The sequence below is a fragment of the Malaclemys terrapin genome, chromosome 1 (assembly GCF_027887155.1).
Source record: "Malaclemys terrapin pileata isolate rMalTer1 chromosome 1, rMalTer1.hap1, whole genome shotgun sequence".
Classification (NCBI taxonomy): domain Eukaryota; kingdom Metazoa; phylum Chordata; order Testudines; family Emydidae; genus Malaclemys; species Malaclemys terrapin.
In genome coordinates, this window is record NC_071505.1 from 1161636 (window position 1) to 1176344 (window position 14709).

The following is a 14709-nucleotide window of genomic DNA, read 5'->3' on the forward strand; positions in this document are numbered from 1 at the left end:
AGGTCTCAGGCTGGCGGCTCCAGCCCGGATAGAACAAGGGAGTCCTGTCCAGAACAACGTACTAGAGACCAGTGGTACCAGGCACCTTGGGCTCAGGATGGCATGCCAAGGGCTCCCCCTTGGGCTGAGAGAACCACCCGGACTCTGGCTCTGTAGGGCATCCTGAAGTGCCCCCTCTAGCTTCTGCCCGGCAGAGCCCCCCAGTGTTCACCGAGAGATGGAGGGCTGGGATCTCCACTCAGCGCTCAGGGGAATTAGGGGAGGGAGGCCACAGGGAGCCAGGCATGGCTTCCTTATCCTGAGCCCCGAAGGCTCTTAGGTCCTTTAGCCAATGGAGGACAGGGCAGAGCAGAGCTCCGTTCCACCATGCCCCCCTGCCCTGCGCCTCCCCTTTCCCGGGCCCTTGGGGTGTCTGGCAGCTTTATGCAGGGGAATTATTCACGCAGCATCTACGTAAGCAGCTGTAGAGGACTGGAGAATTCAGCCCTGAGTTTATAGGCTTTCCTTGGCAAGCTGTTGCACCCACAGACCACCCAGCGTGGACCCAAAGACACGTGAGGCTCGGGCAATTCCCAGGCCCTGTGCAGGAGGAGTCTTTGCGAAGTGCTTGTCAGGCGAAGGGAATTTCTTCTGGTTTCTGGCACAGCTCCTGCCATCTAGAGCTTTTCCCAGACTGGCCAAAGGGGCTTTTCTTCAAGGGTGGAGAGGTGCCAGGTGGGGATTGTGCCCCTGGCCTGGAGCGGGAGGTGCCGGATGCGGATCATGCCCCTGGGCCAGAGGGAGAGGGACCAGGTGGGGATCGTGCCCTTGGCCCAGAGTGGGAGGGGCCGGGTGGAGTTTTTTCCACAGAAGGGAGGTGCCGGGTGCAGCTCATGCCCCCGGCCCGCAGAGGGAGGTGTCGGGTGGGGGTCGTGCCTCCAGCCCGCAGGGGGAGGTGCCGGTTGCGGCTCGTGCCCCTGGCCCGGAGGGAGAGGTGCTGGGTGGGGGTCGTGCCACAGGGGGAGGTGCCGTGTGTGGATTCTCTCCTGTGCTGAGCCAGGGAGGTGTCTGGGGCACGTGGAGCGTCGGGAGGCCGTTAGAGGGGGAGGGTGGTTGCAGGGGAGAGGCACCTCTTTCCCCTACGCCTGGGACCCGCGTGGAGCTTCCAGCCGACAGCAGCTCCCTGGGGAGGTTCCGAGCAGTCTGACCCCCTGGCAGCCGGGCCGAGGGGAGGCAGCTGCCGGCGCAGGTCGGAGCGAGTGCTGGGGTAGCGGTGAGGGGCTGTATGGCGAAGGAGCCCGGGGCGCGGAGCCTGTTCCGGTGGGGCGTGTGGCTGGGCGCCAGCCGCTGAGGGAAAGGGAGGACTGAGGCGTTCGGAAAGCAAGACACGAGGAGAGGGGGAGGGAAGCAGCTCTGCGCTGACACTAAGAGCTGTAATTATATTGTCACTGCTCGAGAGCACGAGTCGGGGGAAAGACTGAGGCTCAGGAGCTGGTGCTGGGATCTCTGCCGGGGCCGCTTCCGCCTCCTCTTCCCGCGCCTCCAGCCTCTTCTTCCCCTGCTCTCCGGCACCAGCTTCCTCTCCAGGCCTGCTGTGGGGACCTGCCTCAGGCTGGCAGCGGCTCCTAGGGACCAGACACCTGCTCTTTCTAGCGGAGTGAGTGTGTGGGCTGGTACCCGGGCCCTGGCCTCACTGAGCCGGCTGGTACCCGCCCTGACCTCACCGAGCCGGCTGGTACCCGGGCCCTGGCCTCACCGAGCCGGCTGGTACCCGCCCTGACCTCACCGAGCCGGCTGGTACCCGCCCTGACCTCACCGAGCCGGCTGGCACCCGCCCTGACCTCACCGAGCCGGCTGGTACCCGCCCTGACCTCACCGAGCCGGCTGGCACCCGGGCCCTGGCCTCACCGAGCCGGCTGGCACCCACCCTGACCTCACCGAGCCGGCTGGCACACGCCCTGACCTCACCGAGCCGGCTGGCACCCACCCTGGCCTCACCAAGCCGGCTGGCACCCGGGCCCTGGCAGGCTCCCCTTGGCTGGAGGAAGATTGCTTCTGTGAGGCTCTGATTGCCCGGGAGCCCAGGCGACTGTGCCCCCCGCCGCAGAGCTCTGCCCGTGCTGCCCTCCTCTCCTCCCAGCCCGGGTCTGCCTGTTTTCCTGGCTAATGGAGGCCTGTGTGGGAACAGCGTTCTCCGCCTGAATCCGCCCCTGTTGGGGTCTCTGATGCAGGCAGCTCGGCACCAGCCTGAAGCTCTGGTTCCCATGGCAACGCCTGAGCGTTGAATCCTGCATTGTTCCAGCCGAGCAGGCGAGGAGGAGGCACCTGAAGTGAAGAGGAAAAGCCTTCAACTCGTCTCCACTCCCGTGAGCCCATGGCATGGCACCTCTCTCCGGCAGACCCACCGGCGGGCCTGGCTAGGGAGCCCCTCTCCCCAGCTCTGCCCCTCGCCACAGTACCCACTGCTCGTGGGCTTTGCCTCATGCGCCACGTGGCCCCGCAGCTTGGCACAGAGACGTCAATCTCCAGCCCTTCGCTGGGGCCCTGACACCGCAGCCGGGCCTGGATCCAGCCTGAGTTCGGAGACGGGGCGAGGTGGGCGCTGGGCACTGCAGGATGGACTCCCCGCCAGGAGCTGGGGAGTGAGAGGCTGAGAGCCCGGACTCTGTCCCCCTCTCCCACCCTCCGCCCATGGCGTGCACGGAGGGGAAGCAGCCAGCCAAGCTGTTTGCCGACTCACCCAGGCAGCCAGCTGCCTGAGGGTGAATTTGAGAGAGGCTTTCACAACCTGAGCATCTCCTGGCACTTCAGGGGTGCGAGTAGCCCAGGGACCATGGCTTGGACTCTCGCATGCTGAGGGTCTGTGGTCACCTGGGCACAGGACGCTCCCTTGCAGACCTCAGCAGCCCCTCAGTCCCGGGGCTGCCCTGTGCCCTTGGGACCCTGTGACTGGGACAATGAAGAAGTTTGCTTCCACACGCAGCCTTAATAAGATTCTGCAGCAGTGCGACTCCTCGTCCCGCGAGTACGAGGAGATCCAGGCTGTGGAGAAGAAGTGGCACCTGCACTTGGCCACTCCTCGCAAGTTCCTGGACAGGAAGTGCAAAATGCCATCTCTCTTCCTTTCAGCCCCACCGCCTCCCAAGAGAGCCCCCAGCACCACCCTGACGCTGCGCTCCAAGTCCATGACAGCCGAGCTGGAGGAACTAGGTAAGCAAGGGCACGGGGGCAGACGCAGGAATGCCCAGGTGCATGAGGAGCATGCGCGGGACATGGAAAGTGTAGGGACACGCCCAGCAGGAAGCCACACGCAGCACAGGCTTCCCTGGGTGGGGGGGCAGGTGGGAGCTTGGAGGGACGTATGCACCACTCCACACACGGAAGTTTCTGCAGTGCTTGGCCCTATGCAAAGCGTCACTGCCACCAGCGCAGACGCAGCCAGCAGGAGCAGAAAACCTGCGCAGAACCACCCGATCCCCGGCGTCTGCACTGCCCCTGCTCGGGGGTGGGGCCCTACAAGAGTGCTTCCAGGCAGCCGCACATCCCCCCTGGCTTGCACACATGCTGTTCCCGGCAGCCCCCACCCCCTGCATGTGTCCAGTAGCCCAGTGTCTTCTGCCCTTCTAGGGGGACCCCGCCCGCTTCCGGGTGTCACCACGGAGCCCCCCTTCCCCCACCCACTTCCTGGGGTCACCACAGAGCCCCCCTCCACCACTTCCTGGTGTCACCACAGATCCCCCTCTTCCCCCCCGTTCCTGGAGTCACCACAGAGACCCCCTGCCCCCCATACTTCCAGGTATCACCACAGAGCCCCCCCTTCCCCGCCACTTCCAGGTGTCATCACGGATCTCCCCCTCCCCCCCCGTTCCTGGGGTCACCACAGAGCCCCCCCTTCCCTGCCTGCTTCCAGGTGCTCCAGGGAGCCCCCAAGCGCTTCCCGTCCGTCCTTGTGGAGCCCTCGCCGATTCCAGGAGCTCGGACATTCCCGCAAAGGCCCCTGATCCCATGGCCGCCTACCGGCCCCCTGCACACACTTCCACGTGCGTCAGGGCTTCCACAGCCTGGGGATCACACTTTGTTTCTTATGCATAGAAACGATCCCCTGTTCCAGGCCAGAGTCTGCCCAGTGCCCTGCAGGGCAGCTCCAGTGGTGCCTGCCTAGGGTGTACGTGTCGGCTGGGTTGGCTGGGTCAGAGAGATGGGGCAGGGGCGTGGGCCGGGGCAGGTGCTAGCTAGCCGCAGGCACCAGCGGTAGTCAGGAATCTCCTTCCCCCCTGTGCCCCCAGTCGTGTTGCACGTCCCTTTATGCTGTTCAGGGGTCCGGGGCTGGAACCGAGGCGCGTGCTGAGCTCCGGAGCCAGGAGGGATCCGGCACAGTACCTGCCTGCCCTGGGCCCGGCTCATCATTGCTTGGACACTGAAATGTAGCAATGTATCCACCACTGCCTCTGAGCATCACGCAGTGGGAGGAGAGATGCTGCGGTGGGGAGGGTCTCCTGTCCCAGCCCCTCCCTCTAGAATGGCCTTTCTCACCCAGCTGTGCCCTTGGCTGGGTTTAGGTTGGCCCTACTGCTCTTTAAACAGAACGTTGGAGTCCACGGTTTCCTTAGCTTTTGTGTCCAATCTCCCCATCGCTGACCTGGCCCCGGGCAGGAGCAGCCCTTCGGTGTCAGGCCCCTGCACCCTCAGCCAGGCACCGAAATCTAGGTATTGGAGTCTGATAAGGTGTCTCAGGAAGGTCCTGATTCCTTGCCCCCGCCCCGGCAAGGGGAAGCGCTGGGTTTGGACCGTGGGCATTAAGTTGGACCTCGGGCCAGTCCGGGTCATCTCCTCTTTCTTGCTTTTCCCTTTGAACATGTGGGCCACAGCTGCTCAGTGCTTGGTGGTCCCAGGATTCTGCCCCAGGCCTCCTGCTCTCACAGGGCTTCTGATCAACTTGATGAGGGCCCCTGAGGATGGTGAATGCACTCTGACAGGGAGCACGGGTCTGACCGTCATCGGAGACTGGCATGTTCCAGGCGTGGGCACTGCCCTCACACGTAGATGGGGACACGCCAGCCTAGGCACTCGCCCTGCAAGTCACTGTGCACACACGCAGGATGGACGTGCGAACATGTACTGATGCCTGTGTGAGGGCAGGCACAACTCTCCAGGCCTGGGAAGTGCAGACTCACAGCATGGAAAGGGAAGTCCCCAGAAAGGCAGGAATTGTCTCTCTGTGCTGGAGATTTAGGGAGAGTCCCTGCTCTGATCTCCCTGGGGATCCTTGATAGCCAGTGCCTCCGTCAGGCCTTGGGGTAGCAGGGGAATAGCAGATGGGCTCTGCCCGGTATCTCCCAGGGGGCTGGGGGAGGGGAGTGATTAGCAGCCAGGCTCTGCCCCGCCTCTCCCTGGAGTGAATGGGGGGAATCAGGGACTGGTTTCCCCAACAGTGAGGGTAATTCACAGATTACCGGGGTCGGGGTCGGTTCTCCATCACTGGCCATTTTCAACCAGGTGGGAGGTGTATGTAAAAGCTCTGCTCTGGGAATTAGTGGGGGGCAGGCTAGGGGGTCACACTGGTCCCTGCTGGCCTGGGAATCTATGGAGCTCCCTGCAGGGTGATGAGCAGTGAGCCCTTCCCCCCGGGCTCTTGGGGTGGGAGGCGAATAGCAGCTGATCTCTGCCCCACGGCTCCCTGGGAGTGGGGGGTTAGCAGCTGGTATCTGCCCTGCCTCTCTTGGAGGAGTCCTTGCCCTGCATCTAACTTGGAGAGGCATTATCAGTCAGCAGGGCCGGCTTTAGGCCAATTCCACCATTTCCCCCGATTCGGGCCCCACACCTAAGAGGGCCCCGCGCCCAGTGGCAAGGCCGCCCAGAGTGGGGAGCAAATGGCAGAGAATCCCTTCCCTGGCTAGAGGCGCCTTTTTAATTTTTACTCACCCAGCAGCGCTCCGGGTCTTTGGCGGCACTTTGGCGGTGGGTCCTTCACTCGCTCCGGGTCTTTGGCGGCACTTTGGTGGTGAGTCCTTCAGTGCTGCCGAAGACCCAGAGCGAGTGAAGGACCCGCCACCAAAGACTAGGAGCGCGGCCCGGTGAGTACAAGCCCCACATAGTTTTTTTACGTGGTTTTTTTTTAGTCATCCCTGTCGGGGCGCCGTCAAAACTGTTCGAATTGGGCCCCACATTTCCTAAAGCCGGCCCTGTCAGTCATCTGCCCCACGTCGCCCTGGGGTAGATTCAGCTGCCAGTCCCTGCCCTGCATCTAATGGAGGGCGGGGGTCAGTGGCCAGTCCCTGACCTGTCTCTCCCTGGGGGGTAGTTAGTGGCCAATCTCTGTCCCACACCTTCCCAGGAGGTTAGGGGTTGGTCTCTGTCCCCTCACGTCTCTCAGGAGGGTTAGGGGCTGGTCTCTGTCCCCCCACATCTCCCGAGGGGGAGGTTAGCAAGATGGTCTCTGTCCCCTCACATCTCCTCGGGGGGTTAGGGGCTGTTCTGTGTCCCCCCACCTCTCCTGGGGGGGAGGTTGGCAGATGGTCTCTATCCCCTCACATCTCCTGGGGGGGTTAGTGTCTGGTCTCTGTCCCCCCACATTTTCCAACGGGGGTTAGGGGCTGGTCTCTGTCCCCCCACCTCTCCCGGGGGGGTTAGGGGCTGGTCTCTGTCCCCACACCTCTCCCGGGGGGGAGGTTAGGGGCTGGTCTCTGTCCCTCCCACATCTTTCAACGGGTGTTAGGGGCTGGTCTCTGTCCCCCCACCTCTTCTGGGGAAGCGGGGGGGTAGCAGTTGGTCTCTGCCCTGGGTCCTACAGGTCAGTCCATGTGCCCAAGGCGAGTGCCCCAGGGGGCGGGGAGGGAGCACTCTCCTTTGCACCCTCCAGGCCGCTCGTGGGTTCTGTGGCCGTGCCATGTCAGCCCAGTGGAGAAAGGTAGATTCCCCATGAGCCCCCATGAGCAGTGGGGGCGAAAGCCGCCTCCCTCCGAGAGGCCTTTCTTGGTATTTGTCTCCTCCAGGACTTCAGGCATCCAGCCCTGTCCAGGCCTCCCTCCACTCCTCTTCTGCCATCGTCTCTCCTGCTGGGCTAGCGCTGGCCAGGGAGGGCTGGGCATGGGAGAGTTGGCCTGGCCTCGTCTGCTGTCATGCTGCGAGTCGTGGTGCCACAGCCACGGAGGGGCTGCAAAGAGCCCCATTATCATGTGCTGCCCCACGCTGGAGGAGTGAGCATGTGCCACATGCCGGGGCTGTCCGAGCCCTGATACACTGCGAGCCCCATTGCAGGAGCTAGGAGGTAACTGCACGGAGAGCCGCCCCTCGACTGGCCAGAGCTGAGTTCCTGCCAGGTGGGCCCAGCGTCCCCGCGGGTGTTGAGAAGCCAGGAGTGTGGGGCAGAGTTAGGGAGGGCAGCTGGCGAGGAGCAAGTGGGACAGGGAGCAGGGACTGTGCATGCCATTCATGTCCTGTGTTTTGTTTCTTCATTCCAAGCCTCGATGCGGAGGAGAAAAGGGGGTGAGTGAAACTGCCCAGCCTGGGAGCTCGTCCCATCCCTGCCGAACCCCACAACTTCCCTGGCTTTCATCCCCCAGAAACCCCTTACGCCTCCCCCCATCCCTTCGGAGAGTGGGTCAGGGCTGCCCCGCCCTCGTTCTCAGCAGGGCTGAGGTTGCCATGCCCGACAACAGAGCAGAGTGCAGCTGTAGAGAGGTGACGAGCCCCTGGACCAGATGCTCAGAGCGGGGAATTCCCTTGTCAGCGAGATTCCCAGAATCCCAGCCCTGGTCCTTCCCTGCCTTACGTCATTCATGCCTGCGCCGGGTGGGGGTAAAGCTGATCGCCCACAATCTTTCAGTGGCTTCAGTTTGCTTTGTGCCTGTGGCCCAGCGAAACCAGCCCCTGAAGGCTCATCCCTGCACAGGAGATCGTTGGGTGCTACCCCGTCCTGGCCCCTGGAACTCACCGCTGGATGAAATAATGACCACTAACCAGGCCACACTCACTACTCGGTGCAAACCCTTCGCCTTGCCTACGTAGACAGGTCGGCGGGGCGAGGCCCATCCCATCCCATGGTGCTGCATTTCTGTGCGCTGAGACCCTGAGCCCTGGAGGGAGGCAGGCAACAGGCGTGGGGCTGGAGCGGGAGGATGTTACCCAATCTCCAGCTCTCCTGGAAGTTTGGTGCCAGCTGTAATGGTTACAAAGGCAGAACTCCGCTGCTGCTGCAGGAATGTAGAGCAACCTGATGTGGGGGACCAACACTCCCTCTCCTTCCCTGCGAGGGAGGGGCAAGCCAAGCACCAGGGAGACGCCCAGGCTTGGTCACAAGTACAGAAATTGGGGAGTCCCTTGGGTATCCCCCCTGACTTTCAGCCGGGCCAGAGAGGAAGAGGGGATGCACAGAGAGGGAGGGACCGTTTAAGGGGGATCCCTGGGAGGACAGGGAGGAGAATGAGGACGTTGAATTGTTGTTTGCTGTCAGCTGGGGAAATATCCCTCTAGGCAGGCGGGGGAGCCCGTCTCCTGGGATCTCCATAGAGCTAGCTGGGGCACTGCCTTGGCGGACATTCTCGGCTGCATGGGGCTTTTCTAGCTCGTGCCAGGGCACCGCAGAGGCATGTGGCTGTTAATGACAGTTCTCTCTGCCCACTCTCATGGCACCACTGAACTGTAATTCATTACAGGAGATTTGTAAAGACGACTGTGATGCTTCCCTGGCACTCAGGCCCGCGAGGCACCTGGCTACCCCCTGCTCTTAACGTAAGGGAGCCTCGTCTGTGCCTGCCAGCAGTCAGCTCCCCGACCCCACTGGCCACGGGCAACACAAGCACTTCCCTCCCAGCCCACGTGGCTCCACTGTCCCTCATGCAGGCTACCGGCAGGCACGCCCCTCCCGCAAGGGCTCCAAGCAGCCCCTGCACGGCCCAGCCCTGACCCACTGGCCGCTCATGGAACTATCAGGCCTGCTGTTCCCACAGGAACACTACACTACAGCTTACGTGTGACACTTGGACCACAGCCCCGCTCACCACACAGCATCTACCTTATGTTTATTTAACAAAGAGCAAAGTCGTGTGGTGGCAAACGGGATTTTGGAAAGGAAGAGTTGTCCAGTAAGGTCCTACTCGCCCCAAAGGCCTTCTCATAGCGTCTTTCACCAAGATGGCTGAGACCCTTCCTTCATGGGCCCAAACCCCCTGGCAGCTTTGCGCGGGACTATTTTTTTAATCCTGCGCCTGTCCCGCCCACAATACCCACTTGCACTCCTCCTCGCTCCTGCATTATCATCCCACTCCCACCTGCCAAAACCTTCGATCCCGCAAGAGACAGTTTCCCCCACGCTACTAACAAAACAAAAGCACCCAAACCAGTCTGTTAATACGTTAGATATATATAAATGGAATTCAACACAATTTTTACCACTAAAAGAATAAAACAAATCTTGTGTAAACCAGGTAAAAAAATACTTTAACTCCTGTTATAATAGACATCAAATCATTTTCTATCCCTCACTTAAATTTAAGTATTAAACCCTTTATTTGAACAACAAAAGCTTTCTTTCCATTGCTGAAATTCGATTTGTGACAAACTGACGAGAGATTTCGTGTTTTCCCAGAAGTTACCACAGGCTGGGGGTTTTGCCCACCCAGTCCCACCTCCAACGAAGTACATTTTATCTGCTCCCGCTATTGTGGCAGCGGGTCCTGCGGGATCCCAGTCCCACTGCAGGGCTCTACAGCCCGGCTTTGGTCAAGAGCTTACCTGAACTAGAGTGTACATACCAGAGCCCGGGGAGCCCTGTGACCCTCTGCCACTTGCCATCGAGAGGCTCTTGGGTTACAGGTACAAAGCCCGGCCTTGAATCGGGCTGTCCAGGTGGCAGTGCCCAGGGCTCAGAGCCTCACTGTTATGTCGCTCGTGTCAGCCCCAGCATTGTGCCCTCGCAGGTGCCAGGGATGCCGATGAGGCACATTCCCAATCTCCTCAATCCAACAGAGAATTTAGCGCATGGCCCGTCCTCTCCTGCTGTCTGTGGGGTTCCGCTTTGTGCAGCCGTAGAGGGGGCACTTGCTATCCTGTCCACTGGCCAACCCTGCAAATGGTTTGGCTCATGCCCAGGAGGGGCCAGCGGAGAGTCACCTGGGCTCAATGCGTGGGGCTGTGTGCAACACTCCTGCAGTGACTGCGGCTCTTGAGATGGGCACAGTGCCTGGTCCTGGCTGTCCCCACATGAGGCCACAGGAACTCCGGCCATACCCCAAGTGTAGTTCCAGCATGGGGAGAGAGGCACTAAATCCGAGTTCCACGGCTGTCTTCTGGGGTGGGCCGCCCTCCTCCTCTGGCTCACCCAGGCCAAGGCCTTGGCTTTCAGATGTTCTGGAGCCGCCTTTGTCCGCCAGCCCAGAGAGGCATTGCACATGGCCAGTGCCTCCTGTCCCATCAGTCTCTGGCTCCTGACTGCTCTAACCAGCTGCCAGGCCGTGGCGCCAGGGATCTGCCCCAGGGGTTCGCAGTTGGGATCTAGTAGCTCCTCAAGCTTCCACACCTGTGGAAACCTAGAGCCGTGGTCCCCAAACTTTTCAGGGTCGTGCCCCCCTCCTCTCCCCGAGCTGGGGCTGGGAGTGGAGCAGTGTCTCCAGTGGGCAGGGGGAGGATGCAGACAGGAGGAAGGGGGCCAAGGCTGAACACAGCTGAGAGTGGGAGCGGGGCCAGGAGCAGAACTGGGTGGCACTTCTTCCCTGCCCCTGTGGGGGCTGGGCCGGGCCCCAGCTGTGCTCCCCCAAATGGAGTACACCCCAGTTTGGGGCGCTCTGACCTAGAGTCTCTGTGCGGTGGAAACCCCAGGGGCTTGTCATCACGGCACGGCAATGCTCACTGGGGCGGAGGGGGCGTGAGTTGTAAAGCGCAGCGACATGCTGTGCAGGGACTCACCTGCATGGCCCCTACTGGTGCAAACCGTAATGCAGCGCTGATTCACACGCCTGTAGTGCAAACGGCTGCGCCAAGTAGACAAGTCCTCTGGGACTGAGCTGTTTTCATGGAGAGATGGCGGTGAGTAGCTTTCAGGCAGACTTAGTCTGAAGCTCTCTGCCTGAGATGGCAGGTGTGGTCGCCGCTGGCAGCGGATTCATGGGTTTGATTGCTGTCACGGGCCCCACTGCAGACCGGATTGCTGGAAATTCGAGGGGGTTTCAAGTTTTCTCATTTTCCCCATCTAAAAGCAAAAATGATTGGCCTAGCAATGCCAAACGCGGCTCGTTCTGCTGCCCTCCGTGAGCACTGCTGCATTTGCCCAGCCGGTGCATTCACGGTGGAGTTGTTCCATGTGCTTCTCTTGAACCTCGGAGATGTCTGTTCTTTATAGACATTCAAAACTCAACACGTTTCCTAAAGCTTCTGTTTGGCTGGCCAGGCTTACAGGGTTTAGGATATGAGCAGCCACAGACTGGAGCCCTCCTAGAGGCCCACGTTCAACAGCCAGGCTGGACAGAGCCTAGACATTTATACGTGTCCCATGGACGCTGGCCGAGCCTGGCAGCACCACCTGGACAGTCATTCTTTTCAATAGATGTATTTTAAAAATCTAAAGAATTTCCTAGACAAAGGGCGTCACTGGTAACATAGGGAAAGGAACTGCAGCAACACTTGGCAGTTAAAAAAGCGACCCCGCCCAGCTGTTGGCCAGCCAGAAATTGTAAATTAGGTGAAACTTTCGAAGTTCCTGCTGTTTGGAAGGGCGACAATACAGCCGTGGCCTGGGCAGTGTGATGGAATGGGGGAGGCACATACTGGCTAACGCTGCCCTCACACATGGGCCCGTACCTGGATGTAAAGTAGGCAAATGACTTGGCGGGGGGGTGGGGTGGGGGCTTCATTAGGATTGCAGGACTTAGAGCAAAGGAGGAGAGTGAACAGAAGCCGGCACAAACTCAGTCTCCACCTGCTCTGTTGCCCGTCCCCAAGTGCAGAGTTCAGACTGTCCCCTGCCACACACCCGAGGTTGGGTCTGCCCCAGGAAAGCTGCCTGGAAGTGAAGGGCCTTATTAACTGGTTTGGCTTTATGTCTGAATTTCCAGAGAAACTGGATGAGATCTTGGCAGCAGCTGAACCCTCGCTGAGAGCAGACATCGTCGAAGCAGATTCCAGGGCAGCCACTGTGAAGCAACGACCCACGAGCCGGCGCATCACGCCAGCGGAGATCAGTGTGAGACAGGAGCGCATCTGGGTGTGGGAGGGGGTTCTGCTTACTGGCCTCCAGCAAGGACACAGAGTGTTATGACAAGCATCTCGCTGTGGGGCAGCAAACAGCAAAGGTGCAAAGGGGCCAGAGCCGGGAGAGGTTTTCTTGGGCTGGAATGGGGGTGGGTGGGTAGATTGGCTGAGAGGACATGGGTGGGCATAGTGAGTAGAGGGAGGCCAGAGAGGTTGCAGGGGAGATGGGGGAGTGGGTGGGAGGCCAAAGAGGTTGTGAGGGAGTGGGGGGGCAGAGAGGTTGCAGGGGAGATGCGGGAGCAGTGGGGAGGCCAGAGAGGTTGCAGGGGAGATGAGGGAGTGGGGGGAGGCCAGAGAGGTTGCAGGGGAGATGGGGAAGCGCGGGTCAGAGAGGTTGCGGGGAAGCGGGGGGGCAGAGAGGCTGCAGGGGATCATGTCGGGAGATATCTGGAAAGCCAGTGGCAATGCTGGGTGTGACTGGGCGATGGATGGTGAGGCCGTGCAGGTTGCAGGGAGGGCAGCGCTCCAGGTCTGTGCGGAGTGAGAGCCCAGGCTGGCTGCAGCATGTCAGGGCACTGGGGGTTGAGTCTGGGATTTAGGGAAGACGATAAAGGAGGGAAGACAGTCCGAGAGGTGATTGGAGCAGGAGTGAGGACTCAGGTTCCGGAGATGTGGCGGGACCGGACATTGGGGCTGCTGGAGGACTCCGGATAAAAGAAGGGCAAGAGAGAAGTCTGGAGGCTGAGGCGGTTTTAGACAGAGGATCTCAGTGCCTGGAGCAGACAGTGACGCGGCTGAGGTGCTGGGGAAGCGCCATGTACCGTCACTGCAGCAGGGGGGGTTGGCAGTGCAGCGGTGAAATGGGCACGTGGGAGGGAAGCGCGGCTAATGGCCAAGGGTTTCGAGATGTTCTTGAGGGAGAAGAGAGTCAGAGACAGAGCTCGGGGGAGAGCGGGCCCCTGGGGCTGTGAGCTTTGCACTGTACATTCGCTATAAGCTCTACGGATGGGGCTTCTTCCTGGTACGCTCCAGGGGCCGCAGCTGCTCCCAGTGAAGTCAGTGAGGCTTTGGTTGTCGGCCTCACTGGGAGCCAAGAGGGAAGGGACGCATGTCCCTGGACTGCTATGTTAGCGAATGCTCGCCACCCCAGGCTGTATGATGGCCCCGCTGTGCAGGGCCCTGCACACACACAGCAAGAGACAGGCCTTGCCCAGTGCTCAGGCCTGACCTCAGCGCCCTGCTCGTCCTTCACACCACGTAGCAGAGTTGGACGGTGCTGCGGGTGAAGCTTTTGTTTCCGTTCAATGGAGTCCGGTGTCAGAGTGACGTTCCCGTCTTTGTTTCTTTCCTAGTCACTCTTCGAACGCCAGGGAATGGCAGCTCACTCGGGAGCTCTCCCGGGGGCCGAGAAACCCCACGTGTCCCTACGCAAAGGAATTCCCCGGACAAAATCTGTAGGTAAGGCAAACGGGGGGACGGTCCGTTCTTAGAGAGAGGGTGAGCTCTGGAAAGGGTCTGCTGCAGAACACGAGAGCTTCACGAGCCAGCAGAAAACACTCTGCCCTCCTCCAGCACCTTCCATCCCAGGAGCTCAACAGCCTGGTCAGGTACTGATGACTGAGAGCTCACAGGCCTGCGGGAGGTAGGAAAATGTCAGCATCCCGTTCACCAGGAAGCCAGGCCCAGGCATGGAACTACTGTGTGGTACAGCGGTGTCTGAAGGGCCCAGGGCCAGGCTCGAAGCCCTGTCGTGCTGCAAAGACGTTACGCTGAGGCTGCCTATGTGGCTGGCATGCCGGGGATCGACCCGGGACTGCCAAAGCTCAAACAGGAGTTGCTCCCGCTGGCGCCGAAGGGGCTGTCACATCTGATGTCTGCTGTGGATTGGTGCAGAGGGGGACCTGTAACCCACGCGCACCCTGGCCCAAAGAGCGTACAGTCTAGATCAGTGGTCCCCAAACTTTTAAGGGTCATGCCCCCCCAACCCCTGTCCACACACACACACACCCCGCCTCCCTGGAGCTGGGGCCATAGCTTGGAGGGTGGGGACACGAATGGGGTAAGGGGGCCAAGGCTGGGGCTGCAGCTGGGCGTGGGTGTGGGGCCAGGAGCAGGGCTGCACCCAGGGGCCGAGGCTGGGGGCGAGGGCAAATCCACAGACAGGCTGTGGTGCGGGCTGGCAACCGGGCCCGCGACCAGTTGCAGCTCTGTTCCTGGTCTCCCCCCCAGCCTTAGCTCCGGGCCAGGAACTGAGCCAGGGCCAGCAGCCGAAGCTGGGGCCTGGCGCAGGGCTGGGAGTAGATCCATACCGAGGCTCGGCACGGGGCTGGGAGCTGGGGATGCAGCTGGGGGAAGGATCAGAGCAGAGCTGGTGGCTGGGTGGTGGTCCCTCCCCACCCCCCCGGGGAACTGGCCCAGGGCCCGCTGCACCTCCCGGCTGTTCCTCCAGCCCCACAGTTGGGGCACCTGTGCTCTAGATAGAGACCAAAGCAGGCTCAGGCTATGGGGTACAACTCAGGAGCGAAGTGATCCGGGTGGTGGCAGGAG

General features: G+C 61.1%; 1 protein-coding gene across 6 annotated transcripts in view; it reads left to right on the forward strand.

Annotated features, from left to right (window-relative positions):
- SHANK3 (SH3 and multiple ankyrin repeat domains 3) overlaps positions 1-14709 on the forward strand; it is a 650584-nt gene that overhangs the window by 594916 nt on the left and 40959 nt on the right. For 4 of the 6 annotated variants that reach the window (XM_054034834.1, XM_054034750.1, XM_054035089.1 and 1 more), the window contains exons 18-21: positions 3109-3189; positions 7441-7464; positions 12027-12154; positions 13515-13620. In XM_054034834.1, coding sequence (XP_053890809.1) covers positions 3109-3189; positions 7441-7464; positions 12027-12154; positions 13515-13620 — 339 coding nt within the window. The remainder of the gene's footprint in view (positions 1-3108; positions 3190-7440; positions 7465-12026; positions 12155-13514; positions 13621-14709) is intronic. The other 2 variants (XM_054034917.1, XM_054034999.1) reach the window with 2 other exon arrangements.